This window comes from Somniosus microcephalus, chromosome 3 (genome assembly GCF_052327205.1).
Source record: "Somniosus microcephalus isolate GS21.2 chromosome 3, FLI_Smic_1.0, whole genome shotgun sequence".
Lineage (NCBI taxonomy): Eukaryota > Metazoa > Chordata > Chondrichthyes > Squaliformes > Somniosidae > Somniosus > Somniosus microcephalus.
In genome coordinates, this window is record NC_140989.1 from 300,845,357 (window position 1) to 300,859,779 (window position 14,423).

The 14,423-nt window shown below is 42.6% G+C and overlaps 1 protein-coding gene and 1 long non-coding RNA gene across 2 annotated transcripts; one reads left to right on the forward strand and one right to left on the reverse strand.

The window, feature by feature from the left end:
- Positions 1–2,103: 2,103 nt before the first annotated feature.
- Positions 2,104–4,709, reverse strand: LOC147122099 (uncharacterized). The gene is made up of 2 exons (XR_015077678.1): positions 4,188–4,709; positions 2,104–2,431 (listed from the first exon to the last, which is right to left on the reverse strand). It is a non-coding gene; the product is annotated as an uncharacterized LOC147122099 (long non-coding RNA).
- A 494-nt stretch (positions 4,710–5,203) lies between these two features.
- On the forward strand, positions 5,204–7,057 carry jun (Jun proto-oncogene, AP-1 transcription factor subunit). The gene has a single exon (XM_085982841.1). It carries the CDS (start codon positions 5,472–5,474, stop codon positions 6,426–6,428), a length of 957 nt encoding a protein of 318 aa, XP_085838967.1. The 5' UTR covers positions 5,204–5,471; the 3' UTR covers positions 6,429–7,057.
- Positions 7,058–14,423: the final 7,366 nt, after the last annotated feature.

Here is a 14,423-nt window from a genome sequence, read left to right on the forward strand (position 1 = left end):
CAGCCATGTTTCTGTAATGGCCACAAGATCATACCCATATGTAGTTATTTGTGCCATTAACTCGTCTATTTTGTTACGAATGCTACGTGCATTCAGATAGAGAACTTTCAAATGTGTTTTGTGACACTTAGTTCCTGCTTTTGCCCTTTTTATTACTTTACCTTTTACTCCATACCTTCTGCCCCTTCCTGACACGCTCTGGTTTTTAATTTCCCCACTGCTACCTAAGTCTATGACCTTCTCTGTTGTTTTTTATTATTTGCTCTCTAGGAACCTCCCCCCTACTAGTTAGTTTAAAGCCCTCTCTACAGCCCTAGTTATATGATCCGCCAGGACTCTAGTCCCAGCACTGGCCAAGTGAAGCCCGTCGCAACTGAACAGCTCCCTCCTGCCCCAGTACTGGTGCCAGTGTCCCAGGAAGCAAAACCCATTTCTCCCACACCAGTCTTTGAGCCATGCATTTAACTCTAATTTTATTTGTCCTAGCCAAATTCACTCATGGCTCAGGTAATAATCCAGAGATTATTACCCTTGAGGTTCTGTTTTTTAATTTGACCCCTAGCTGCTCATACTCCTTTAACAGAACCGGCTTCCTAGTCCTATCTACGTCGTTTGTACCAACATGGACCACGACAACTGGATCCACCCCCTCCCACTGCAAGTTTCTTTCCAGCCCAGAGGAGATGTCCTTAACCCTGGCACCGGGTAGGCAACACAGCCTTCGGGACTCTCGCTCTCGGCTGCAGAGAACTCTGTCTATCCCCCTAATAATACTATCCCCTACCACTACATTTCTATTTACTCCCCCCTCTTGAATGGCCCCCCGTTCCACGGTGCTGTGGCCAGGTTGCTCATCCTCCCTGCAGTCCCTGCTCCTGTCCCCACAGGGAGTAAGAGCCTCGAACCTGTTGGACAAGAGCAAGGGCTGCGGCTCATCCAGCTCTACCTCCTGGATCCCCGTACCTGCCTCACTCGTAGTCACACCGTCCTGTCCCTGACCATGGGCTACATCTGAATTAATTAACTTCATAGGTGTGACCACCTCCTGATACACAGAGTCCAGGTACTTCTCCCCCTCCCTGATGTGTTGCAGTGTCTGAAGCTCAGACTCCAGCTCATCAACACGGAGCTGGAGTTCCTGTAGCAGCAGACACTTGTCACAGACGTAATCACCGTGAGCCTCAATGGGGTTCACCGGCTCCCACATCTCGCAACAGTAACACATCACCTGCTCCATTATATGTAATTAATTAAATTTTTTATTGTTAGTTATGGACACCCTCTGCCCGATTTTAGATGCTAGTATCCCCTTTAATTAATTGGATTTAAATTAAATCAATCCCTCTGGTTACACCAGTTAAATGGGTTACCAACAGTCACTCTGCACCAGAAAGGCCTTATTAACTACAACCCACAGAGTTAAAGTTTGAAAAGAGCACCTAACACCCCACTTACCCTAACTCCCACTTACCCAAACTCAGAGCACTCTTTGATGACTCGCACTCAGTGCTTGCTCGCACTAGGACTGGTCTTTTTATGCTGTTTGTTTGTTTACAGCCAAATGAGTCACCCCTGCTGATTGGTTAGAAAACTGGTTTCCACTGCCTGCTGTGCCAATTTACTCCTACTGCAGTGTAACCTTGTTTTACTCTTCTTAAACCAACAGAATCCCAAATATTTAACTTTTCCCCTTTACTTAAACTGCTTAAGTAATCTTATCAAGAATGATTTAAAGAGAAATAACAATTAAAGAACTCTCACACTTACCCAAACTCAGAGCACTCTGATAACTTAACCGACTACCTGGCTCAGAGTCACAGTTTCTTTTTCAACATAATTTCAGTCTCCCCTTGTTAATAGTTGAGATTTGCTAGAAGTGTTACTCCATACATTCACTTATTGATTGTAAAATAAAGCAGCTTAAATGATCTGGCCTCATATCAGTACGGTGAGAATCCGTCTGCCTTTCAGATGATTGGAGAAGTGCATATGCGCAGATGTGCAAGGATTCACAATATCCAGTATAATATATTCTGGAATTCCTTGCATTTAGGTGAATGTATCTATCCAGTATGTGTTAGTCAAGGTTCATACATTTTCAAATTATTTTAGAATGGATTTTATATAATTACATAACTTTTATCAACCTTAAGCTTCTACAAAAAAAGCAGCCAATATTAACAGCAAAAGCAACCCATCTCTAGAATGTGCAAGTTTACAATGATAAAAGCTTCTTTACATGCAAATTTAAAAAGGGGCCTTGCAAGTGTTTCCAAGCATTTATTTCAGCCAGTGTTGCCAAATCCCAATAGGAGAAAAATGCCTTGTCTCGGTGACGGTAATACCGGCACCATCACAGCCTGCACAAAAGAACATCTCCAAAGTTAAGAGTCTGCAGCTCACATGGTAGAGAATGAGAGGATAAGAAAGTCTGATGGAGAGAGAGAAATACAAATTACATCAGAAACTGATGTTCATATCTTATCAAGTTTAAAATGCTACATTAACACTTTATGGTTTTGAACAGCAAGACATTGAATATTTAAAAGGGAAGATTTTTTATGGAACTATTCGATCCATAATGCACTTAAACATCTGATCATTGGCAATACTTCAGGTTTACTGTTCCATGTGCAAATAAAGCCACAAAAAATGAATGCTTTCTTATCACTGAGGACAGTTAATTCTATCAAAACTCTGGTCAAGTGCAGAATGTCAAAATGTTTAACACGGGCTGAGTGTACACAAAAAAAGGATGTGTTTCAAGTGCACTTTTCATTTATTGTATTAAGGGTATCCATTAATACACAGAAAGCTTCTACAGTATGAAGAGTCTCTTAGAACGTTAAAAAATCTCTATATTGACATTTATACTTTTCCTACATTTTAATCATCAGTGCAACAACAGCCAATAAACACAGTCCAAAGGCAGTAAATGCTGCCCAAATCATTAAAAAATTGTCTTGAAACTTGTTTTTCCATAGGTAGATGGAAGCATCAATTGATCAGTGTTGGGAATTTGTTTCAAATGATGTTGCAGTCTCTGTTTCAATAGCCACTTGTAGTACCTGTAATGCATTCCAAATCCCAATAACCCTCTGAAAAATTGGATTAACTACATGTTTTAAATCAGGGTCATTTTGACTAACAAATTGTGGCACCCTTTATTTGAGATGTGCTGAAAATCTACAACTTAAAAAAAAATTAAAAATACAGGTCTATAAATTTGAATTCTGATTTGTTTCCCCCCAAAAGATTGGAGAATCTGCAAATTTAAAGTTGTATTAGGTCCCATGCTTGATCCCTGGTCTATACAGAACCCCTTGATCTCAACCAGGGCAGTAGCACCACTACAATTAGCTTCAGCATGTCACCCAATGCTCTTCCTTCTGGCTGCTAACATGTGCAAGTGAGGATAGGCTTACACATATATGTATAATAATGCCTCATAGAAGATTTGCATATTAAGTGTTGGAGGATTGACTTGCCAGGACTGTGGAACCATACTCGTGTTTCTATGTTGAAGGTGCTATATAAATGAAAAAGATGTTGTTACATATATACTTATACATTCAGATAAAAAGCTACGCTGCCGGCAATTGTCGTATAATATATTCTAATCTTAACTGGTCACTTATCCTTATGGTATACTGCATAGGAATACCCCAACCGTAAAATAAAGTTACTCATCTAAAAGCAAGTCACTTGCAGAAATACACAGGCGCACACGTTGCTTTTACGAACACCACATATGAATCGCGAACTTCCAGTACATCAGAGTTTCACTCCATCGCATTTGTACTGTAAAATACTGCGAGTACAGAGCACCGTCTGTTTTCTCATTCTCCCGGAGCAGAGAGCTCAGGTTTCACTGGTTGGGAAGGTTATTTAACGATATGGTGGTGACTGAAAAAATGGGTGTACACAGGCTCAACAACAACAAACCGATAGCACCGAGAATATCACTCGAAGGTCCTCCCTCCCATTAAAAGTTCCACAAAAACCGCATTAAAGACGATGGTTTTAGGACCGGTTATTGCAATAACGGACTTGCTACATAAACATACAGAAGAACCCTCCCAAAGACATTCGCCGCTGCATTTTCCTGAAAGAGATCAAGGCTGGCGCAAATTGCACTCCACTATACACGGAAGCACCCCGCAATGAGTCGCGGCTTTTCTGCTTACGATGTCATCGGTTTCTTAAAGGTGTGATGTTGGAGCGAGGCTTTAAGCAGCATTTGTAATTTGTGAAGGGGACTGGACAGCGCTCCAGATTAAAACCGCCCGTGATACCGCAAGACGCTTCTGATCACGGGGTGGTAAACCAACGCGCCGTTACTGAAGTATTGAAAAGACTCGGCTGGGGAGAGAGCTCGGTCCAGCCGCCCGCTCGGACCGGGATCACTCGCACTCGGATCCATTTCACAGGAGCAGACGGTCAACTTTAGGTCAGCCGAACTCCACCAGAGCCCCTCCTCCGCGCCGCAACCATTGGTGGGGCGGGGCCAGCATCGGCGCGTTTCTATTGGCTGGTTCGGCCGTCAGTCAAGGGCGGCATCGTTGTCGCCTGCCCCGCGAGCCCGCCGCCTGACAGTTTGCCGTTCGAACGTTGCCCACTTTCAAAAGGCGCTGGCCGCTCCAGACCGCGCTGCCGCCAAACTGTGGCGCCCGCCCCCCGCCGCTTCCGATTGGAGCAGAGCGTCGCAAATCAACCTCAACCTACATTCTTATTGGCCGGGCCCACGTCAATCTGTAAACACCGTCCGGTTAGGTTAAAAGGACACCACTCCGCCGCCCCACCTTCCAACCGAAAATTATTAATCCCGGTAAATAAACACAATGGGAGGGCAAGGTCTCGGGTGGCGTAAAAGGGTCCAAATGAAAGGTGGGTTGTGTTAATTATTATCGGGAAAGCCGACAAATGTATTCACAAACACTTCCCGCCACTCCGCTGACGTCTACCTAAGCGGGTAACCAGATCTTCCAAAAAAAGACGTCATCCCATGATGCTCTGCTTTCGCATTACCTCAGCCCGTCGTGCACCGCGATAGTTAGAATCTTCTGGGGCGTTGTTATAGAAACCGAACCCGACATGCAAATTCTAAAACGCCCATACGTAATAATTAGCCAATGGTAACGCGCCGAGGTGACATCATTGCTATTTCGGGTGTATTACCAGTTGCAGATAAGCTTGGGACCCACGCTGCAAGTGCTCAGAGCCGAGTGTGAAACAAGCAGTAAGAACTTGGTAGTTTGCACACTTTTTGCTTTGGGAGCTTTCTTACTGAAAACAGTTATAGCGGGAGAGTTGGGGGGAAGAAAATCAACTGATTTCCAAAAGTACGTTTGTTATTGAATTTGCGAGTTAGAGAGGTTACGTAGTAGCATTTCTGAACTCTTTTAAAAACTCTTGCTTCATTTCTATTTTGAAACACTTTGTATCAAGAGTTTTTTTTCCATCGGTATTCTATGTCTACGAAGATGGAGCAGCCATTCTACCACGACGATGCACTCAACGCAGCTTTTGCACAGCCTGAAAATGCTGGTTATGGATACAGTCCGAAAATGTTGAAACAAAATATGACTTTAAACCTGTCGGATCCAGCCAGCAACTTGAAACCGCATCTGAGGAACAAGAACAGTGAAGGTATCTTAACGTCGCCGGACGTGGGACTTCTCAAACTCGCATCACCTGAACTTGAACGCCTTATCATTCAGTCCAGCAATGGGTTGATCACTACCACCCCAACACCGACCCAGTTCCTGTGCCCCAGAAATGTCACGGACGAACAGGAGGGTTTCGCTGAAGGCTTTGTCAAAGCTCTTGAAGAACTTCATAAGCAGAATATCCTGCCCAGCGTGACATGCTCAACTCCGTCTGCGAACACGGCGATCCCGGTGTCTGCCTCTCTGCCCAGTGCAAGCACTGTTTACAATTCAAATTTGCACCAGGAGCCTCCTGTGTACGCTAATCTCAGTAATTTTAATCCTAATACCATTACCACGCAACCTAACTACAACACCAATAATATGAACTATGCAGCGCCCCAGCATCATCCGATGAACCACCAAATGCCGGTCCAGCATCCCAGACTCCAGGCCCTGAAGGAAGAACCTCAGACGGTGCCCGAGATGCCCGGGGAGACCCCGCCGTTGTCTCCTATTGACATGGAGTCTCAGGAACGAATCAAGGCGGAGAGGAAGCGAATGAGAAACCGCATCGCCGCCTCAAAGTGCCGGAAAAGGAAACTGGAGAGAATTGCCAGGCTGGAAGATAAAGTGAAAACCTTAAAGGCACAGAACTCTGAACTGGCATCCACGGCAAACCTGCTGCGGGAGCAGGTTGCCCAGCTGAAACAGAAAGTTATGAATCACGTAAACAGCGGCTGCCAACTCATGCTAACGCAGCAGCTGCAAACGTTTTGATTCAAGAACTTAAAGGGAGAACTATTGGTGAATAAATGCAGAGAAGAGGACTGAATTAACTAAATCAAGACAGAAGGAAAGTCCTGATTGCGCCCTGAGCGCGCATGTACGGAGGAAAACGTGGAGGACTGTGCTTGATGTTAAAAAACAGTATGACTGAAATGCTGTTTGCGGCAAAAAAAATAAATATCGAGTCATTGTTTTACTTTGACCAAGTCTTGCATGGACCGAAACAGTTCAGGATCATCCAGTATTACCGAATTAAAAACTGCGATAGAGTAGATCGCTTCTGATGTAGTATAATGTGGGGGAGGGCGTGGGAGGGAGTTAAGGGAGGTTAAAGCTTTGAGGCCGTCTTGCCTTGAAAAAATGTACAGACTATGTTTTGTTTCATGAAAGATGATTTCTGTCAACAAAACGTAACCGCTTTAAGCGATAGCCTTTGTAAGTTATTTTTTATGTTGCTTATTGGGATAGACCCCAATATATTCTTGTAAATAAGAGATTTGGAGGACTCTAAGTTTACCATTTGTAATAAAGTATATAATTTTTTATGTTCGTTTCTGAGAACTTCTGGAAAAAGTTCAATTATATTTAAGAAATGTATGAATAAAGTATTTGAAAAGACATTTATTTTGTACTCCATTATTTTCTTTGCATATAGTGTTCACGGTAATATTGCAGCAACCCTTAATCTGAATATTGAAAGTACATATAGTAACAAGGATGTACAGAACTGTCCTTTGTGGTCAAGTTTCTTTTTCTGTACGATGCTTGATACAGGACAAAGGCACGTGTTTACTATAAACTTGCTATACATAACATTCAAAATGAAAATACACACTTGCAAAGTTCATAACATTATTCAAAAATAGCATTGGGCGTTTCAATTTCACCTTTTTATTTTTCAAAGGATCTAAACGGACGTTTTGGTGCCAAAGTCTGACTGTCAATGTCTCTCCACTGATCAACATCAAGTAACTACTATTGTTTTTTTCATTTCTAGTGCTGCTACTAATCTTGTTACCTATAAAGTTTGAGGTGTTTATAAATAGGTCACATCAGAAAGCCAAATAAGACACCTCTATACATTACTATGTAAACTGAAGAAATGCTTCATACATTGGGGCTTTCGCACAAATCAGACAGTCTAGCATATAGATTTCAATGACAAATGAAGTTTGAAGAACTCAAGACATTTGGGGGCAAATACATTTAGCATAAATTGATACTTGTAAACGCACCAATGAACTAGGTGCCTGAGAGGTTACCATCCTAGAGAATTATAATCGGCACATAGGTCCGAATGCTGGTTTTAGTTGCTGTTTTCGACAGTTATAATCCGAACTGGAAACTGACCGGTCAGAGTAAGCACTGGCCTCAATAAGAGTTGCAATTCAGAGAGGAAGGAGTGGTTACATAAATAACTATTTGAGAATTATAATCTTGAGCTCTAAATGGTTGCACTAAACACTTGCTATACTTTGCAATTATAATCCTCAGTGTAGGATGAAAGGTCACATTAAGTACTGTGCTGGGGAATATAAGCTTTATTGAGGGCTGTAATGGATACGCGTGCTTAAATAACTATGTTACAAGGTATGTAACTAAGGTGGCTTCTTTTAAAATGCAGAGAATTGTTGACAGAACCATGCATCATAACTTATTTGCGAAGCTGAAACCTTCCGTCAATGAATTACATGTTCAGTTGATGGTGGTTATCAATTCATGCAGCCAGAAGTTCGAGTGGTCCTCAGTCCTGCATGATAACCAAATAAAAAATAGAAAAAAAACAGGAGCAAATTGAAATGCTAAATTTCACTGGAAAACTACTTTGAAATATGACTTATTAGACCTTACACGGATTATTTAAACAAAGCATTGGATTGTAAATTACGGGTGTTCCTGTTCCCCTTTCTGGACTATGAACACTAATATCATTCAATTTATTAAATTGTACTATTGCATGGTACAAAGTTGTCAAATGCCAGGACAAAGATAAAAGGACTGACTTCGAAATCGTCGAACAATATTAAACGATACAATATTTGTTTAGAAGCAATACAACAGATACAATTTGTTAGCTTGTTGGAGCAGCAGTTATTTCGTAAATTATTTGAAAAAAAACTTAGTGTAACTACTTTTGTCACCTGTAAAACGGGTTTCCGGGGTTTGCCAGATCTTTTTTGGTCTTTTGAAATAATAGGTATAATAGTATTTAATAATTGTATATAAAGAACTGCTTATTTCGACAAGCACAACTGTTGAATACTGAATCTAAAGTTCTATGAAGCTAAGCTTTTAAATAGGAATTGCATAAACATTATAAACAATTCAAATGCTTTATAAAATTAAGTATAACAGGCTGCGAGTTGTTTGTACTAAATAATCGAATGGGTTCACCATCCACCTGTAAATTTCAGGTTAATTTCATAATTTAAAATTAGCCAATCGGCGGTCTCTGATGCGCACTAAAACTTGGTTGTAAAGTAAGACCTCCCAATCGTGAGATTTTTACTCTAATGAACTAAAAGTTACAGGTGTCGCAGAATTGTTAAATTTCGAAAGTGAAGTACAAAATAAAAAATGATGCTGGAAATAATGCATTTATGTTTCTATTTAAGTGCAATGAAAATATATAAATATGAAAAGGCCCGGGAAATCACGTTATAGTTTACGGGAGTTACTCCCTTGTAAGGCATTTGCGCGCTTGCAATTTGCGTCTTTCAAGCCGTACAGATCTTGCGTGCAGAAGACGTGCTGACGCCAGCGCTGTGCCTGCCCGGGAACGTGGGAAGTTTCATTCCCAAATATGGAAAACGCGGTGATCTCAGCGTCTGAACTTGCGGAAGAGTGATGTCACAATCGGTGTCGCCTGGTGGGCGGGGTTTTACTGGAAAAAAAGGGCCCGCGCGCCCCTCTGACTGACAGCTCGGAGCAACCTGACTGTAAATAGCAACAAGTAAACAACACACCTACATGGGGGAGGGTGGAGGGGAGGTTTCTCCAGAGCCAGCAACTAAAGCAAGTGGCACATCAGAACCTGTGCAATCTAATCCACCTAACACAAGCCAACATGATATCCGTGGCATTTTATTGCAGATAAACATGTGTGCGTGTAGACCCGTTACCACGTTTGAAAAAGCACTCAAATGTCACCAGAAAACATTTAAATAGCATCGTTCTGTACGATCTTCCCAAAAGTGGTACTGAAAATGCCCCATTTTATTCCATCTTGATTATTATGCAGTTTTCAACATTTATATAGCGCCCCAAAAGAACATCCTGATACCGCGGTTAAAACACTCGAAGACATACACTCCATCTAAATACAGTATGTGCTAAAATGTAACATAGGATAAAGATATGCGTGCAGTGAGTGAATAAAGTATAAATTACTTCATATTATGAAGACTAGAATTTTTACTTACACTGTGCCACAGCTTAGAGTTGCACGCTAAACTGATTTCCATTTCAAATGCAAAGTTCACATTTTCATCAAATTTGCCTGTTTGCGATCATCGATGCGAAAATGTATATAACTTCTGTGATTAAGATACTTGTTGACTGTAAAAAAAAGAATTACCTTTGCATTGAAAAAATATGATAGGCTCCTAAAAAAAGGATTCGTTCTTTTCTTATACGGCGGAGAATGTGTGCGAGCGAAATTAATGTCCTAAGCTTTTAAACTTGTAGAAAATTGCTTAACTACATTATAACAGGAACCACCAATACTGTTCGCATTTCCTTTTAATATTCATTGTGTTTATGCTAAACATATGTAGTTCCTGCTTATTCAGGATGGCCTTAGCATTTCAGGACGTGCTTCGCTCTCAGATGGTAAACAAGATGACTGTGATATTCCCCTTAGAATGGAGACTAATTAACGCCTGTATGATTTTGCGCTCTAAAATCTTATCTCACTGTATTTTCAGAGCAGAGGAAAATTATTGTTTTCATTGAAACATTCGCAGTTTGTGTCAAGAATTTTGTTTTGTCTAAAAATTAAATTGAACATTTTATTACAATAACTAATATTTAACTAATAACTAATTGTTTAAGTGAAATCCTTCTTAAACCATGTAAAAAATATTTCCCTGATTAAGTACAATGTCCTTGCCCACTATCAAGTTATGCATCACCAACACCCCACGTTCAACACCCAGGGCAGTGCAGAATAACAAAAATGAGTACCTTTTCTGTAGTAATCATCCTACAGAGGAGAAACATGGAGCTGTAGTAGAAGCATTGTTGGAAGCACTTTTGAAGGAATGGGATTTGCCAAGGCTTTTAGAGATGCGCAGAGAAGTAAGTTAGAGAGTTCCAGATAATAGGCCCGCGACCACTGAAAGTTCAGCCTTGGAGGGGAAGGGAAAGGTCAGGGAGCTAGAGCAAGAGGACTGAAGGGCACAGGCTGGGACATAAGGCTGGAAGTGGTTGCAGAGGCAGAGCAGGATGACCTTTGGAGAGATTTGTAAATAAGAATGAGGATTTTGAATTGAGGGTGAGCCAATGGATGTTGTTGAGAACAGGAATGATGGGCAAGTGGTACGAACAGTGAGAAAGTTAGACTTCACCCACCTCTCCCCTCCCCCACCCCCCCAAACCCCATTGATAAGAAAATACTGCTTTTAAGTTTATTCTGGCAAATCATTTTGCATAGAAGATGCAATGTCAGAACCCCAAGATTTAAGGCTCCTAAATATCTCAGACATAAGCAAAAGTCATGCATAAAACATGCTCCAGGCCATCCTTTGAAGTGGACCATACTGGATTTCAGCAGCAAACTTCAATCAGCTTCAAATGTACAGGATGAGACAAAGTTGCAGAATAAGATTCATTATCTAATACCAAATGTCCAATCCATTCCCTGCAAAGATGTGTACACCTGCTCGCTAGCTGTACTGCGTAGAAAGGCCATTTAAGAATATATTTCTGTGCTATTGTGACCAAGAATTAGGCTAATTCTTTGATGTCCTAATTGAGCTGTAACTTCTTTGGAACCCACATGTATAAGTAATCAAGCCTTCACGGAAGTTGGATCTAATCACTAAATTGTGTGATGTGCGTGTATGTATTACATTGTTTTTGTAAAAGAGAAAGAATGATTTGCATTTATATAGCACTTTCCACGACCTCAGGATGTCCCAAAGCGCTTTACAGCCAGTGAAGTACTTTTGAAATGTAGTCACTGTTGTAATATAGGAAACATACTTACATTGTTACATGTGTTTTTTAAATCACTTATGGTTGCTACTTTATTTTATATATCCTCAAATTGTCTTCTTAAATTGGGTTTCATGATGTTTTTCAAATCAAATCTGCCATTTTCAGCTATAAATATGACTGCTGCTACTGTCATATGTCATTAGGAAATCTGGCCACATTGTGCTTGTTTACTCCAGAAAATAGAGATTTATTATGCAGTCCACTGCTTTGAAGCTGTCTGAAATGATTCCATTTTTATTGGAGTTGTGCTACACAAAGTTTGTATTAAAAAACCCCTGCGGGGGCGGGGCGGGAGAGAGGGGATCTCCCACACCTATGGGCTTTAGTCTCCTGACCTATACTGCCACTTGTGTGTTGATTCACACCCAGAATTGCTTTGGATGGATGCCAAATGACAGTTTAACTGCACAGCAACAATTCTATTCAGTATGGATTAACTCCAAAGATAAATTAATACGTGCCAACTGTCTGTGCTTCCTACAGACATCAGCATTTTAGAGCAGTATCCATTTGTTTGCATTCCCAGATGAAAATCAGCACCACTTCCATCTCTGTCCCTCTTTGCCCTCCCGACTGTCTCGTCACCAATCCCAGTTCCACCCTTCATTGCCACTGACAGCTCCTACTCAGGACTATCTCTGCTTTGGGAATTAAACTGTTGCATGCTGAGGATGGAAATTCTTTAAATTGTTTTGCTAGATCACGAATTCATTCCTCAAACAAGATGCACAGCTGCTTCCCCCTGGTGCAGCAGCAAGAGGTAGGAACTAGGAAATGGGAGGGGAGAAGAGTGTCAGCAGAAATTAGGAGGAAGGGGGCAAAGAGTGCCAACGTGAGCTGTGTGGAGTAAATGCCAGTACGAACAAAGGGAGAGGGTGAAAAGTGCCAACAGTAATGGGGGGGGGCTGAGGCGAATAAAGGTGGAATGTAAAGCAGGGAGGAGGGAATGAAGAGTACCTCCATATCATTGTGGCATTGTAAATACAATTTAAGAATCTGATTTAACAAGAGTGCTACACAGAAGATCACACAAGATAATTATGGATAAAGAAAGTCATTCTGCCATGTTTCATTTATCCAGAAGTCCCTCCATTGCAGCTTAAATTATTCAAGGGTTTATGTGTTATAGAATCATAGAATCTTACAGCACAGAAGGAGGCCATTCGGCCTGTCGTGCCTGTGCCGGCTCTGTGAAAGAGCTGTCCAATTTAGTCCCACACCCCAGCATTTTCCCCATAACCCTGCTAATTAGTCCTTTTCAAGTACCTGTCCAGCTGCCTTTTCAAAGTTCCTATGGAATCTGCTTCCACCACCCTTTCAGGCAGCGCATTCCAGATCTTAACAACCCTCTGTGTGAAAACGTTTCTCCTCATTTCCCCTCTAGTTCTTTTGCCAATTATTTTAAGTCTGTGACCTCTGGTTACCGACCCACTTGCCAGAGGAAACAGTTTCTCCCTACTTGTTCTATCAAAACCCCACATAATTTTGAATACATCTATTAGGTCTCCCCTTAATCTTGTCTGCTCTAAGGAGAGCAATCCCAGCTTCTCCAATCTCTCCACATAACTGAACTCCCTCATCCGCGATATCATCCTGGATAAACCTCCTCTGTACCCTCTCCAAGGCCTTGACCTCATTCCTAAAGTGTGGTGCCCAGAACTGTATGCAATACTCCAGTTGAAGCCTAACCAGTAATTTGTAGAGGTTTAGCATGACTTCCTTACTTTTGTATTCAATGCCCCTATTTACAAAGTCAAGTATCCCATATGTTTTCCTAACTCACTTATGAACTTGCCCATCTCCCTTTAAAGATTTGTAAGCATGCATCCCCAGGCTGTTCTGCTCTTGCACCCCTCTCAAAATAGTACCATTTAGATTATACTGCCTCTCCATGTTGTTTCTCCCAAAGTGCATCACTTCACAATTATCCACATTAAATTGCATCTGCCATGTGTCTGCCCATTTCACCAGTCAGTCTATATCCTCCTGAAATCTGCTACTACCCTACTCACTATTTGCTACGTTGCCAAGTTTTGTATCATCCACAAACTTCAAAATTGTACTCACGATGCCCAAGTCTAGGTCATTTATAGATAACCAGCTGAAGTGCCCGGCGGTGCCGAGGGGATTTTTGAGAGAATGTTGTTGTTGGAAGAGAGAGAGAGAGCGACTGGGGGGGAGAGAGAGAGAGCGAGCGACTGGGGGGGAGAGAGAGAGAGCGAGTGACTGGGGGGGAGAGAGAGAGAGAGCGAGCGACTGGGGGGAGAGAGAGAGAGCGAGTGACGGGGGGAGAGAGAGAGAGCGAGCGACTGGGGGGGAGAGAGAGAGAGCGAGCGACTGGGGGGGAAGAGAGAGAGAGAGCGAGCGACTGGGGGGAAGAGAGAGAGAGCGAGCAACTGGGGGGAAGAGAGAGAGCGACTGGGGGGGGAAGAGAGAGAGCGACTGGGGGGAAGAGAGAGCGACTGGGGGGAAGAGAGAGAGCGACTGGGGGGGAAGAGAGAGAGCGACTGGGGGGGAAGAGAGAGAGCGACTGGGTGGAAGAGAGAGAGCGACTGGGGGAGAAGAAGAGAGCGACTGGGTGGAAGAGAGAGAGCGACTGGGGGAAGAGAGAGAGCGACTGGGGGGAAGAGGGGGGGAAGGTGGGGGGAGGGGAGGGGGGAGGGGAGGGGGGAGGGGAGGGAGGGGGGAGGGGAGGGGGGAGGGGAGGGGGCGGGGGGGAGGGGGAGAGGAGGGGAGGGGGAGGGGAGGGGGAGGGGAGGGGAGAGG

Excerpts from the sequence above, each read along its gene's own strand:
- jun (XM_085982841.1), top strand. The coding sequence starts at position 5,472 with ATGTCTACGAAGATGGAGCAGCCATTCTACCACGACGATGCACTCAAC.